Here is a 13958-nt window from a genome sequence, read left to right as displayed (position 1 = left end):
TAGGGTGAAAGTAATGGATCCAGTCGTTTGTCCTGTAGTTTAGGAACGTGATGAGCTGTTAGAACATGATGAGCTGTTAGAACGTGAGCTGTTAGAACGTGATGAGCTGTTAGAACATGATGAGCTGTTAGAACGTGATGAGCTGTTAGAACATGAGCTGTTAGAACATGATGAGCTGTTAGAACATGATGAGCTGTTAGAACATGATGAGCTGTTAGAACATGAGCTGTTAGAACGTGATGAGCTGTTAGAACATGAGCTGTTAGAACATGAGCTGTTAGAACATGAGCTGTTAGAACGTGATGAGCTGTTAGAACGTGATGAGCTGTTAGAACATGAGCTGTTAGAACATGATGAGCTGTTAGAACATGATGAGCTGTTAGAACGTGATGAGCTGTTAGAACGTGATGAGCTGTTAGAACATGATGAGCTGTTAGAACATGATGAGCTGTTAGAACATGATGAGCTGTTAGAACATGATGAGCTGTTAGAACATGATGAGCTGTTAGAACATGATGAGCTGTTAGAACATGATGAGCTGTTAGAACATGAGCTGTTAGAACATGATGAGCTGTTAGAACATGATGAGCTGTTAGAACATGATGAGCTGTTAGAACATGATGAGCTGTTAGAACATGATGAGCTGTTAGAACATGATGAGCTGTTAGAACATGATGAGCTGTTAGAACATGATGAGCTGTTAGAACATGATGAGCTGTTAGAACATGAGCTGTTAGAACATGATGAGCTGTTAGAACATGATGAGCTGTTAGAACGTGATGAGCTGTTAGAACATGAGCTGTTAGAACATGAGCTGTTAGAACATGATGAGCTGTTAGAACATGATGAGCTGTTAGAACATGATGAGCTGTTAGAACATGATGAGCTGTTAGAACATGATGAGCTGTTAGAACATGAGCTGTTAGAACATGATGAGCTGTTAGAACGTGATGAGCTGTTAGAACGTGATGAGCTGTTAGAACATGATGAGCTGTTAGAACATGATGAGCTGTTAGAACATGATGAGCTGTTAGAACATGATGAGCTGTTAGAACATGATGAGCTGTTAGAACATGATGAGCTGTTAGAACATGATGAGCTGTTAGAACATGATGAGCTGTTAGAACATGATGAGCTGTTAGAACATGATGAGCTGTTAGAACATGATGAGCTGTTAGAACATGATGAGCTGTTAGAACATGAGCTGTTAGAACATGAGCTGTTAGAACATGATGAGCTGTTAGAACATGATGAGCTGTTAGAACATGATGAGCTGTTAGAACATGATGAGCTGTTAGAACATGATGAGCTGTTAGAACATGATGAGCTGTTAGAACATGATGAGCTGTTAGAACATGATGAGCTGTTAGAACATGATGAGCTGTTAGAACATGATGAGCTGTTAGAACGTGATGAGCTGTTAGAACATGAGCTGTTAGAACATGAGCTGTTAGAACATGATGAGCTGTTAGAACATGATGAGCTGTTAGAACATGATGAGCTGTTAGAACATGATGAGCTGTTAGAACATGATGAGCTGTTAGAACATGAGCTGTTAGAACATGATGAGCTGTTAGAACGTGATGAGCTGTTAGAACGTGATGAGCTGTTAGAACATGATGAGCTGTTAGAACATGATGAGCTGTTAGAACATGATGAGCTGTTAGAACATGATGAGCTGTTAGAACATGATGAGCTGTTAGAACATGATGAGCTGTTAGAACATGATGAGCTGTTAGAACATGATGAGCTGTTAGAACATGATGAGCTGTTAGAACATGATGAGCTGTTGGAACATGATGAGCTGTTGGAACGTGATGAGCTGTTAGAACATGATGAGCTGTTAGAACATGATGAGCTGTTAGAACATGATGAGCTGTTAGAACATGATGAGCTGTTAGAACATGATGAGCTGTTAGAACATGATGAGCTGTTAGAACATGATGAGCTGTTAGAACATGATGAGCTGTTAGAACATGATGAGCTGTTAGAACATGATGAGCTGTTAGAACATGATGAGCTGTTGGAACATGATGAGCTGTTGGAACATGATGAGCTGTTAGAACATGATGAGCTGTTAGAACGTGAGCTGTTAGAACATGATGAGCTGTTAGAACATGATGAGCTGTTAGAACGGGAGCTGTTGACAATGATTTAAATTTTTTTATCCACTTTTTTCTCCTTATTTTCTATTTTTTCTCCCATCCCAATTTCGAGTTTCCAATTCTCCCCTCCCCTGTCTTGAACGTTGCTCGCATGTGCCCCCCACTGGTCGGCTGCAGGGAGGATAGAAGCCTTGCATCACGTGTCCCCTCCGGTACACGAGGAGGCAGCCTGTCACATCTTTTCACCTGCCAGCGCGGACTCTCAGCGGCGAGGTGTAACGCATGGGAGGCTCACGCTGCCCCCCCGCTACTTCCTGTCTCTGCCGTGCAGGCGTCCCCCAACCGACCTGTAGGGGTCGCTGTCCACAACGTCCAGATCCCCACCCGTCGACTTCCCACCCGCTGACTCTGCCAATGAGCCGGTATGACGGCCGGCCCAAGCCGGAGGCAACGCCGACAGCCCGGATTTGAGACCGGAGTCTCTTGCGTTGGTGACGAGCGCAATCTCCGCTGCGCCACCCAGCCGCCCTGTTGACAGTGATTTATGACATAATGTTGCATCTACTGTTTTACATCTATGGTGTAGGATTCTGAATCAGTGTTGGCTGTGGTGTTGATGCCCTGGTGACCTCTGACCTCTCCCACAGATGGAAACAGCAGCTCCAGGAACTCAGTAAGCTGCCGGCCTTCGCCCGGGTGGTGTCAGCTGGTAACCTGCTGAGCCACGTGGGACACACCATCATGGGCATGAACACCGTCATGCTCTACATGAAGGTCCCCGGGAGCAGAATACCAGGTAACTAGGGCTGACCTTCCAATAGTTCAGCAGAATACCAGGTAACTAGGGCTGACCTTCCAATAGTTCAGCAGAATACCAGGTAACTAGGGCTGACCTTCCAATAGTTCAGCAGAATACCAGGTAACTAGGGCTGACCTTCCAATAGTTCAGCAGAATACCAGGTAACTAGGGCTGACCTTCCAATAGTTCAGCAGAATACCAGGTAACTAGGGCTGACCTTCCAATAGTTCAGCAGAATACCAGGTAACTAGGGCTGACCTTCCAATAGTTCAGCAGAATACCAGGTAACTAGGGCTGACCTTCCAACAGTTCAGCAGAATACCAGGTAACTAGGGCTGACCTTCCAATAGTTCAGCAGAATACCAGGTAACTAGGGCTGACCTTCCAATAGTTCAGCAGAATACCAGGTAACTAGGGCTGACCTTCCAATAGTTCATCAGAATACCAGGTAACTAGGGCTGACCTTCCAATAGTACAGCAGAATACCAGGTAACTAGGGCTGACCTTCCAATAGTACAGCAGAATACCAGGTAACTAGGGCTGACCTTCCAATAGTTCAGCAGAATACCAGGTAACTAGGGCTGACCTTCCAATAGTTCAGCTGAATACCAGGTAACAGTTCAGCAGAATACCAGGTAACTAGGGCTGACCTTCCAACAGTTCAGCAGAATACCAGGTAACAGTTCAGCAGAATACCAGGTAACTAGGGCTGACCTTCCAATAGTTCAGCAGAATACCAGGTAACTAGGGCTGACCTTCCAATAGTTCAGCAGAATACCAGGTAACTAGGGCTGACCTTCCAATAGTTCAGCAGAATACCAGGTAACTAGGGCTGACCTTCCAATAGTTCAGCAGAATACCAGGTAACTAGGGCTGACCTTCCAATAGTACAGCAGAATACCAGGTAACTAGGGCTGACCTTCCAATAGTTCAGCAGAATACCAGGTAACTAGGGCTGACCTTCCAATAGTTCAGCAGAATACCAGGTAACTAGGGCTGACCTTCCAATAGTACAGCAGAATACCAGGTAACTAGGGCTGACCTTCCAATAGTTCAGCAGAATACCAGGTAACTAGGGCTGACCTTCCAATAGTTCAGCAGAATACCAGGTAACTAGGGCTGACCTTCCAATAGTACAGCAGAATACCAGGTAACTAGGGCTGACCTTCCAATAGTACAGCAGAATACCAGGTAACTAGGGCTGACCTTCCAATAGTTCAGCAGAATACCAGGTAACTAGGGCTGACCTTCCAACAGTTCAGCAGAATACCAGGTAACAGTTCAGCAGAATACCAGGTAACTAGGGCTGACCTTCCAATAGTTCAGCAGAATACCAGGTAACTAGGGCTGACCTTCCAATAGTTCAGCAGAATACCAGGTAACTAGGGCTGACCTTCCAATAGTTCAGCAGAATACCAGGTAACTAGGGCTGACCTTCCAACAGTTCAGCAGAATACCAGGTAACTAGGGCTGACCTTCCAATAGTTCAGCAGAATACCAGGTAACTAGGGCTGACCTTCCAATAGTTCAGCAGAATACCAGGTAACTAGGGCTGACCTTCCAATAGTTCAGCAGAATACCAGGTAACTAGGGCTGACCTTCCAATAGTACAGCAGAATACCAGGTAACTAGGGCTGACCTTCCAATAGTTCAGCAGAATACCAGGTAACTAGGGCTGACCTTCCAATAGTTCAGCAGAATACCAGGTAACTAGGGCTGACCTTCCAATAGTACAGCAGAATACCAGGTAACTAGGGCTGACCTTCCAATAGTACAGCAGAATACCAGGTAACTAGGGCTGACCTTCCAATAGTTCAGCAGAATACCAGGTAACTAGGGCTGACCTTCCAATAGTTCAGCAGAATACCAGGTAACTAGGGCTGACCTTCCAATAGTACAGCAGAATACCAGGTAACTAGGGCTGACCTTCCAATAGTTCAGCAGAATACCAGGTAACTAGGGCTGACCTTCCAATAGTTCAGCAGAATACCAGGTAACTAGGGCTGACCTTCCAATAGTACAGCAGAATACCAGGTAACTAGGGCTGACCTTCCAATAGTACAGCAGAATACCAGGTAACTAGGGCTGACCTTCCAATAGTTCAGCAGAATACCAGGTAACTAGGGCTGACCTTCCAATAGTTCAGCAGAATACCAGGTAACTAGGGCTGACCTTCCAATAGTACAGCAGAATACCAGGTAACTAGGGCTGACCTTCCAATAGTTCAGCAGAATACCAGGTAACTAGGGCTGACCTTCCAATAGTTCAGCAGAATACCAGGTAACTAGGGCTGACCTTCCAATAGTTCAGCTGAATACCAGGTAACTAGGGCTGACCTTCCAATAGTTCAGCAGAATACCAGGTAACTAGGGCTGACCTTCCAATAGTTCAGCAGAATACCAGGTAACTAGGGCTGACCTTCCAATAGTTCTTTTGGAATTCGAAGCTTCGGGGCCGAGATTCGGTTTTAATTCGTAGCTTCGAGATAAAAAAAAATTATTATAAATAAATTTTTTTTTTTACATTTTTGTGTTGTGGGACTTGTACAGCACTTTGTTCAACTTTGTCAGTGCTGTAAAGTTTAAACCTTTTAAAATCTTAGACAAACGAAACACTTTGCTTTCATGAAATATTGTAAGCCGTCATTTGAGGCTTTATTTATAAAAGCAGCACAATGAACACAAATCTGTCAGTGCCGAGTCCGACCTCATCTTAAATAACAAACAGCATCGCTTGTTGTAGTTAACAAAGAGAGGCACAGTTGATTTAGCAAAAAATAAAATAAAATAAATGTAATTATTTTATATATATATATATAAGTGTAGGCCAGGCTAGTGTAGGCTAGTGTCCCAGTCTCTCTCAGGTCACCAGGAACATAATAACTTCTGTCCTGTGTGTCTCAGGTCACCAGGAACATAATAACTTCTGTCCTGTCTCTCTCAGGTCACCAGGAACATAATAACTTCTGTCCTGTGTGTCTCAGGTCACCAGGAACATAATAACTTCTGTCCAGTCTCTCTCAGGTCACCAGGAACATAATAACTTCTGTCCTGTGTGTCTCAGGTCACCAGGAACATAATAACTTCTGTCCTGTGTGTCTCAGGTCACCAGGAACATAATAACTTCTGTCCAGTCTCTCTCAGGTCACCAGGAACATAATAACTTCTGTCCTGTGTGTCTCAGGTCACCAGGAACATAATAACTTCTGTCCTGTGTGTCTCAGGTCACCAGGAACATAATAACTTCTGTCCTGTCTCTCTCAGGTCACCAGGAACATAATAACTTCTGTCCTGTGTGTCTCAGGTCACCAGGAACATAATAACTTCTGTCCTGTGTGTCTCAGGTCACCAGGAACATAATAACTTCTGTCCTGTCTCTCTCAGGTCACCAGGAACATAATAACTTCTGTCCTGTGTGTCTCAGGTCACCAGGAACATAATAACTTCTGTCCTGTCTCTCTCAGGTCACCAGGAACATAATAACTTCTGTCCTGTGTGTCTCAGGTCACCAGGAACATAATAACTTCTGTCCTGTCTCTCTCAGGTCACCAGGAACATAATAACTTCTGTCCTGTGTGTCTCAGGTCACCAGGAACATAATAACTTCTGTCCTGTCTCTCTCAGGTCACCAGGAACATAATAACTTCTGTCCTGTCTCTCTCAGGTCACCAGGAACATAATAACTTCTGTCCTGTCTCTCTCAGGTCACCAGGAACATAATAACTTCTGTCCTGTGTGTCTCAGGTCACCAGGAACATAATAACTTCTGTCCTGTGTGTCTCAGGTCACCAGGAACATAATAACTTCTGTCCTGTCTCTCTCAGGTCACCAGGAGCATAATAACTTCTGTCCTGTGTGTCTCAGGTCACCAGGAACATAATAACTTCTGTCCTGTGTCTCTCTCAGGTCACCAGGAACATAATAACTTCTGTCCTGTGTGTCTCAGGTCACCAGGAACATAATAACTTCTGTCCTGTCTCTCTCAGGTCACCAGGAACATAATAACTTCTGTCCTGTGTGTCTCAGGTCACCAGGAACATAATAACTTCTGTCCTGTGTGTCTCAGGTCACCAGGAACATAATAACTTCTGTCCTGTGTGTCTCAGGTCACCAGGAACATAATAACTTCTGTCCTGTGTGTCTCAGGTCACCAGGAACATAATAACTTCTGTCCTGTCTCTCTCAGGTCACCAGGAACATAATAACTTCTGTCCTGTGTGTCTCAGGTCACCAGGAACATAATAACTTCTGTCCTGTCTCTCTCAGGTCACCAGGAGCATAATAACTTCTGTCCTGTGTGTCTCAGGTCACCAGGAACATAATAACTTCTGTCCTGTGTGTCTCAGGTCACCAGGAACATAATAACTTCTGTCCAGTCTCTCTCAGGTCACCAGGAACATAATAACTTCTGTCCTGTGTCTCTCTCAGGTCACCAGGAACATAATAACTTCTGTCCTGTCTCTCTCAGGTCACCAGGAGCATAATAACTTCTGTCCTGTGTGTCTCAGGTCACCAGGAACATAATAACTTCTGTCCTGTGTCTCTCAGGTCACCAGGAACATAATAACTTCTGTCCTGTCTCTCTCAGGTCACCAGGAACATAATAACTTCTGTCCAGTCTCTCTCAGGTCACCAGGAACATAATAACTTCTGTCCAGTCTCTCTCAGGTCACCAGGAACATAATAACTTCTGTCCAGTCTCTCTCAGGTCACCAGGAACATAATAACTTCTGTCCTGTGTCTCTCAGGTCACCAGGAACATAATAACTTCTGTCCTGTGTGTCTCAGGTCACCAGGAACATAATAACTTCTGTCCTGTGTGTCTCAGGTCACCAGGAACATAATAACTTCTGTCCAGTCTCTCTCAGGTCACCAGGAACATAATAACTTCTGTCCTGTGTGTCTCAGGTCACCAGGAACATAACAACTTCTGTTCGGTCAACATCAACATCGGTCCAGGGGACTGTGAGTGGTTCGCGGTACCAGAACCTTACTGGGGTGTGATGAGCAACTTCTGTGAAAAGTAAGACAACGAGACGAGCGAGACGACCCACCGTTTTGCAAAAGTAGACAAACACAGAATGATAGAATTGAATGCCGGAACAAAATGATAAACCTAATGATGGAATGTTATTGGAAGTTTTCTCTCTTTCGATGTTATGTTCACATTACAATTTAATGTTACAATGTTTGTTTTTTATTGAACGGTAAACATAAACCAACATCTTTCTTTACCAAAATGGATACATGTGCCAAGACACTGGACATCTTCCTCGGTGTAAAAAAAAAACAACACAAAACCAGTCTTAACTCAATCAGCGCCAGAGGCCGCTGTGTACCGTGTGGTAAGAAGGCCACCGCTTTAAAGAATAGGGATACATGGCGGTGTTTGCAGGGCTCAAACTATATTCAATATCATAGCTATGGATATAATACTATTGCCCATTTGACATCGAGTATCCATCGTTCAATTTGTGAAAAAGAATACATTTTTTCATCCATACATTCCCGTGTTATACCGTGGTGAATATGAGTATAGTTTTAGAGTGATCCTGTCTAATCCCAGAAAACGACGCTATGCAGCGTTTAGTGCATTTCGGAACACGCATTAACGGAATACGTTACACACACATTACACACATACGGTCGGATCGCAGTGAATGGATTCTTGGATCAACGCAAGATTGATACAATATAGCCCTTACCTTGACCAGGATGTACTCCAAAAAGAATATTCCAATGATCTGATCGCCATTCCAAGTATTGATGTCGATCGTGTTGCCAACATAATCCACCAAAGAACATGAACCGGGAGTGCTTGATTATCCTCAATCCATGCGTTATAAACGCTTCTCCTGCCCGACAAGGAAAACCCGGCCTTTTTAGATCGACGCACAGCCAGAGCCATAGAGTTTCAAAGGATGTGCAATACCGGCCGCAAGGCGGCAGGCGGCGGTATTGGACGTTTGCGATCTCAGACTCATTCCCAATGATAACACAGGCTCCCTCGATGGATTATGAATGGGAATATCGAATAAAAGAAATAACGATCGAAAACCCGGGTTTGGCGCTCAAGCGTCGGCGAGTTAAACCCGACTTTATTCGTGAGTGGCGTCCAATGAGTTAAAGACACTGGACATCTTCCTCAGTGTAAACACAACACCAGTCTTAACACATCCAGCGCCAAGGACGAGTTAACTAGTTTCTGGCCGCCATGCATTGAGCGCCAAGGACGAGTAAACTTGTTTTTAGATCATTTTTTCTTTTATTCGATTTTCTAATTCATTACAGGTTCACGGACCTCGGTGTTACCATAGGAAATCATTCTGAGATCCCCAAAGTGCAATAGCGGCCGCATCCTGCTAGGTGGCAGTATCGCCCACCCTTGGAAACCTTATTTCTCACCATGTGTTACATCGTATCGTTCGGGCGGAGAATTTAGACGACGCCAAGTAAAGACCACTTGGAAACGCATCTAGCACTCGATCCATAAGTTGTGCCAGATTATGTCCGGGACCAGATGGACATCAATACTGGAAATCGCAATCAGACAATTGGAATAATCTTTTTTGGAATAACCCCGATCAAAGGTAAGGACTATCTGACGTCAATTCCACCTTGATCCTACAATGATTTCATATCGATCCAGCTGATCACTGCGTGTGTGGTGTTCAAAACGAATGCCATTACTGGCGATCAAAGCATCAAAAAACGCCCCCCCCCCCCCCCCCCCCCCCTTTCATGGATTCATGATGAAACATAATACCTATTATATACATTTGATTTGGAAATAGTAGCGTGTCCAGGCGAGAAACGCTAACGCTTTTAGCAGATTTCACGTAGCGCCCTATAACTCAGCTTTTCAGGAATTAGCCCGGATCAGATATTGAGTGTCAAATGACCGTATTGTCTCCATAGCTATAATATAGAATATAGATATAGCTCTACAAACATAGTGACGCACAGTGAAAATAGGCTATGCAAACCTGGCGCATTAGCTACAAGGATGAGTGTAATGGCTGGAAGGAAAAACTATCCAAAAAACTACTTTTTACATTTTTTTGGCACTCGACGGTTGTCGCCCAATAGCGACTTTTTACGTTTTTTTGTCACAGAATGTGTTAAAGACCCTGGACATGTTCCTCCTCCGTGTGTAAACACAAACCTCTCCCTCCGCCAGGAACAACATCAACTTCCTGATGGGCTCCTGGTGGCCCAACCTGGAGGACCTGTACGAGGCGGCCGTGCCGGTGTACCGGTTCATCCAGCGGCCGGGGGACCTGGTGTGGCTGAACACCGGCACGGTGCACTGGGTCCAGGCCATCGGCTGGTGCAACAACATCGCCTGGAACGTGGGGCCTCTCACCGGTACTGCCGCCTAGGAGGACCGCACTGTCTGCAGGGGCTGTGACACAGGCAGCCGTTATTTTAAAATAAATATTATAAAATACAATTATATATATAATTACTGTCATAAACCAGCCGTGCGGCTATGACAAAGAGGGAGACGCAGACAACCAAAGTCAATTAACAAATGCTTTATTTGATTAATAAAGACAAAACAACACTTTAAACGCATTAAACTAACAGTGGTGTGTGAAGTCAGTGATACCGGTAGCGTAAGGGAGTGCAGTGCATGCATTGTAAAGTGTATAGGTGTCGTGTTGTATAGTGCAAACAGAAATCATAAGCACCAAACTATACCAACGGCGTCCCATACGGAGAGAGCACGCAGCATCTGAGCACGTTTTGGATGTATATTTAGTAGAATAAAAAATATATATAAAATAATAACTAAAATGTGTTTTTAAACATTCTGTGCCACGCAGTTTGCCCATCTTATACCACCCTCTGCCAGTGCTGTAAGCCTATGGAGTCGCTCACCTTCTTTGCAGGGCTATAACCTTTTAAATATTATAGCTATATCGACATTACTATGGCCCATTCAACATCGGGTATCTATCGTTCCGGATGTGGGAAGGAACGTTATATTTTTCCATTTGTACATTGCCGCGTTAGTACCGTCGTGAATATAAGTGCGTTTTTGGAGTGTAGACAGTGTTTCCCCTATAGGCATTCAGCAGCGGCGCTGCAACGCTGCTGAATTAGGACCGCCGCTACTATGAACTACTAGACTTAAAAAAAAGATTATATAAAAATTATAATATTTTTTTTTACGTTTTTTTTGGTTTTTAATCATTTAATTTGGGCTGTGGGGGGTGCTTAATGTAAAAGACTGACCTGAGGAAAAGGCTGCAGGGAGAAAGCTCTCAAAGTGCACCAGATTGATGCATTTGACTTTAAAATGTAAAAAATGAATAATAATAATCGGGGGGGGGGGGGGGCATGCCCCCGGACCCCCCTGGCGGCACGGCACCGCTGCAGAATTTTCTTTCAGGGGAAACACTGGTAGAACAATAATTCCTAGAACGTGAGTTATAGGCCCAGATGCATATTATACATAATCGATTGGCGTTTCGTTCCTATACACGCTATATTAAAAAAATGTAATGCATATGCTCGGTATACATTATGCTCCATCATGTGTGAAGGAAAGGGGGGGGGTTGTTTAGTTGTCATGTTAGTTGGATAAAAAAAAAAAGTAAAAAAAAATAAATAAAAAATTACATTTTTTATTTTAAATTTTTTTGATCGGATCGGGAAATATCGGTATCGGTAGATACTCAAAATCACATGATCGGGATCGGATCGGGAGCAAAAAAAACGTGATCGGGACATCCCTAGTCGTTTATGATTCCTTGATTGTCAGTAACAGCTTTCCTTAGTACGACATACGTTGATCGGATGGATTGCAATGAAATAAATGGACAATCGAGCTGAACGTTAGATTCCTCTTACCTTAGGCCGATGAGTGGAGAAAAAAAAATTCCAATTTGATTTCGATCTGCTAGATCCATTTTCCGTTTGTATGGCGCAATAAACGCCGAAAGCATATTGATTCTTGCGTCTCGAAAGCGATCAAATGCACTCAAGTGTTTGTCTTGATCAACATAACAAGATATCTCTGCCGGAGGATTTTCCCCGATGCACAGAGCGCCACATCCGGTTTAGAGTGGAGTGCAACTCGCCCGAAATCCACCAGGCGGCGGTATTGAGGCGTTGAAATATCAAACACGGTCCAGCTGGCTCCCGGAGCCTTCCTGGATGAATTATGAATGCCAATAGCGAATAAAGGAAATAACGATCATAAAAACGAGTAAAGTCGTTGTTGGCGTTATTAGATTGGCGGGCAATAACGAGTAAACTCGTTTTTGGCGCAGGATGTGTTAAAGGGGAACTATTTTACAATTTCTTTCATTATTTGGGCAATTTTACACAATTCCTGTGAGTTCATGGAACACATCTGTAAGGTTTTTTTTTTCAAAAAAATTCATTGTTTTGGATTTTTAATCAAGTACTCAAAAACAGCATTTTTCTACCTAAAGATTTTAAGCCGCTTTGAGGCTGGGCTCCGCCCATACTCAGAATGCGATGAGAGAGAGAGAGAGTTGGCTACAAGCATGGGCGGGCGTTATTATGCAGATGAGAAACCTCTGACGTCACAGATATGCTAAATTTCAGATGACTCACTTGGACCTGTCTCAAAACCCTGCCCTCTTTTCTTGATCCTCCAATCACAGCTGTCGCTTACCTCTGACTTCCTCGTACAGCGACAGCTGTGATTGGAGGATCAAGAAAAGGGGCAGGGTTTGAGACAGGCGCCAAATTGAGAATTAGAGACATTGATCCTATTAATATGAATGAATGAATGAATGAAAACTTTATTTAACAGATTGCAGAATGGGTACAATACAGTACGGCTCAATACATACAATTGTTAAGGGGATGCAGACCAGAGAAAGACTTTCGTCTTGTTTCCATCAGGGTCCCCCATTTTCAATTCATAATGACATTTATGACATACACAACATACATGACATTTATGGCATAGGGACATATAGGTATTTAGTACTGATACATTTGTGACATAAGCGGTATTCAAATATACAGTACTGTTACCCCTAGATCCTGACCGAGTATATACATATGATGATATAAGTCCACATAGCTAGAAAATAATGCTAAACACTGGAAAAGGCCATTTATAAGATAGTTCCCCTTTAACTGCACAATAAACATAAAGTTGAAAAAACTTTATATATATAATTATATATTAGTGTAACACTCCATGCAACTAACAAGAAACTTGTCTGCACCTTGAAAATGACATTATCTGCAGCTAAATGACATTGTTGTCTGTGTAACGCCCGCCTTAGGGCAATTTAGATGATCGTAACATTAACAGTCAGTTTATGCAGAACAACCGACACGCCTGTTGTTGTGCTTGTTCTTTAACCTCTTGAGCCCTATTTTCTGAAAATCCGCCTAAAAATACACACGTAAGTAAATGGAAGATTGCTCCACTTCTACACTTCTCCACTTCTTGCATGTTCTTGGTATCTAGTAGGGACATCTATGGGTCAGAAATATTGTGTCTGTTACTAGGCTTGAGTAAATTGTAATGAACCAAAGGAGAATATAAATTATATAAAAAAAAAATGTAAAAGGTTTTATCTTTGGCGGTGAATAACACCATGCTAAAAATTACCAGACATGAAAAACGGCCACTGAGCTCGTTCAGCACCTTCCTGAGATCATGTGTTTATTAATTAAACAGAAGGTTTTGTAGATACAGTACTGAATTCTGCCATCCGGACACATGCAATTTGAAATATTATTATAGAATATAGAATATCAGGCCTATAAATGATCTTATAGCCAAGTCGCACATCTATGGATCGGGCCAAATCTCCTCTTTCCATTGGCAGAGTTCAATCTGGATTTAGTATCACCAGGCGTGCAGCAAAAACCGTGAATGAAATCTACTGTAAGTACAGTTACTTTTTTATAATTGAAATTGCTCCGCCATTTTTCATCAGATTGCAATGCCGTTTTTTTGCTAGACGTTCACAGAAAGGTAGATAAACTAACTGCGTTCTAATTTATGCCAATAACGTTCAGGTTTGTGGTAGATAATCTCGAAAAATAAGGAAA

The 13958-nt window shown here is 43.2% G+C and overlaps 1 protein-coding gene across 1 annotated transcript in view; it reads left to right on the top strand.

The window, feature by feature from the left end:
- Positions 1–13958, top strand: part of LOC311248450 (lysine-specific demethylase 6A-like) — a 128753-nt gene that overhangs the window by 92164 nt on the left and 22631 nt on the right. The window contains exons 16-18 of the mRNA XM_084339326.1: positions 2753–2901; positions 7812–7926; positions 10084–10271. Coding sequence (XP_084195452.1) covers positions 2753–2901; positions 7812–7926; positions 10084–10271 — 452 coding nt within the window. The remainder of the gene's footprint in view (positions 1–2752; positions 2902–7811; positions 7927–10083; positions 10272–13958) is intronic.

The sequence above is a fragment of the Notolepis coatsorum genome, assembly GCF_963971535.1.
Source record: "Notolepis coatsorum genome assembly, contig: SCAFFOLD_204, whole genome shotgun sequence".
NCBI lineage: Eukaryota > Metazoa > Chordata > Actinopteri > Aulopiformes > Paralepididae > Notolepis > Notolepis coatsorum.
Note: the sequence above shows the minus strand (reverse complement) of the source record. Positions and strands in the feature narration are given on the sequence as shown.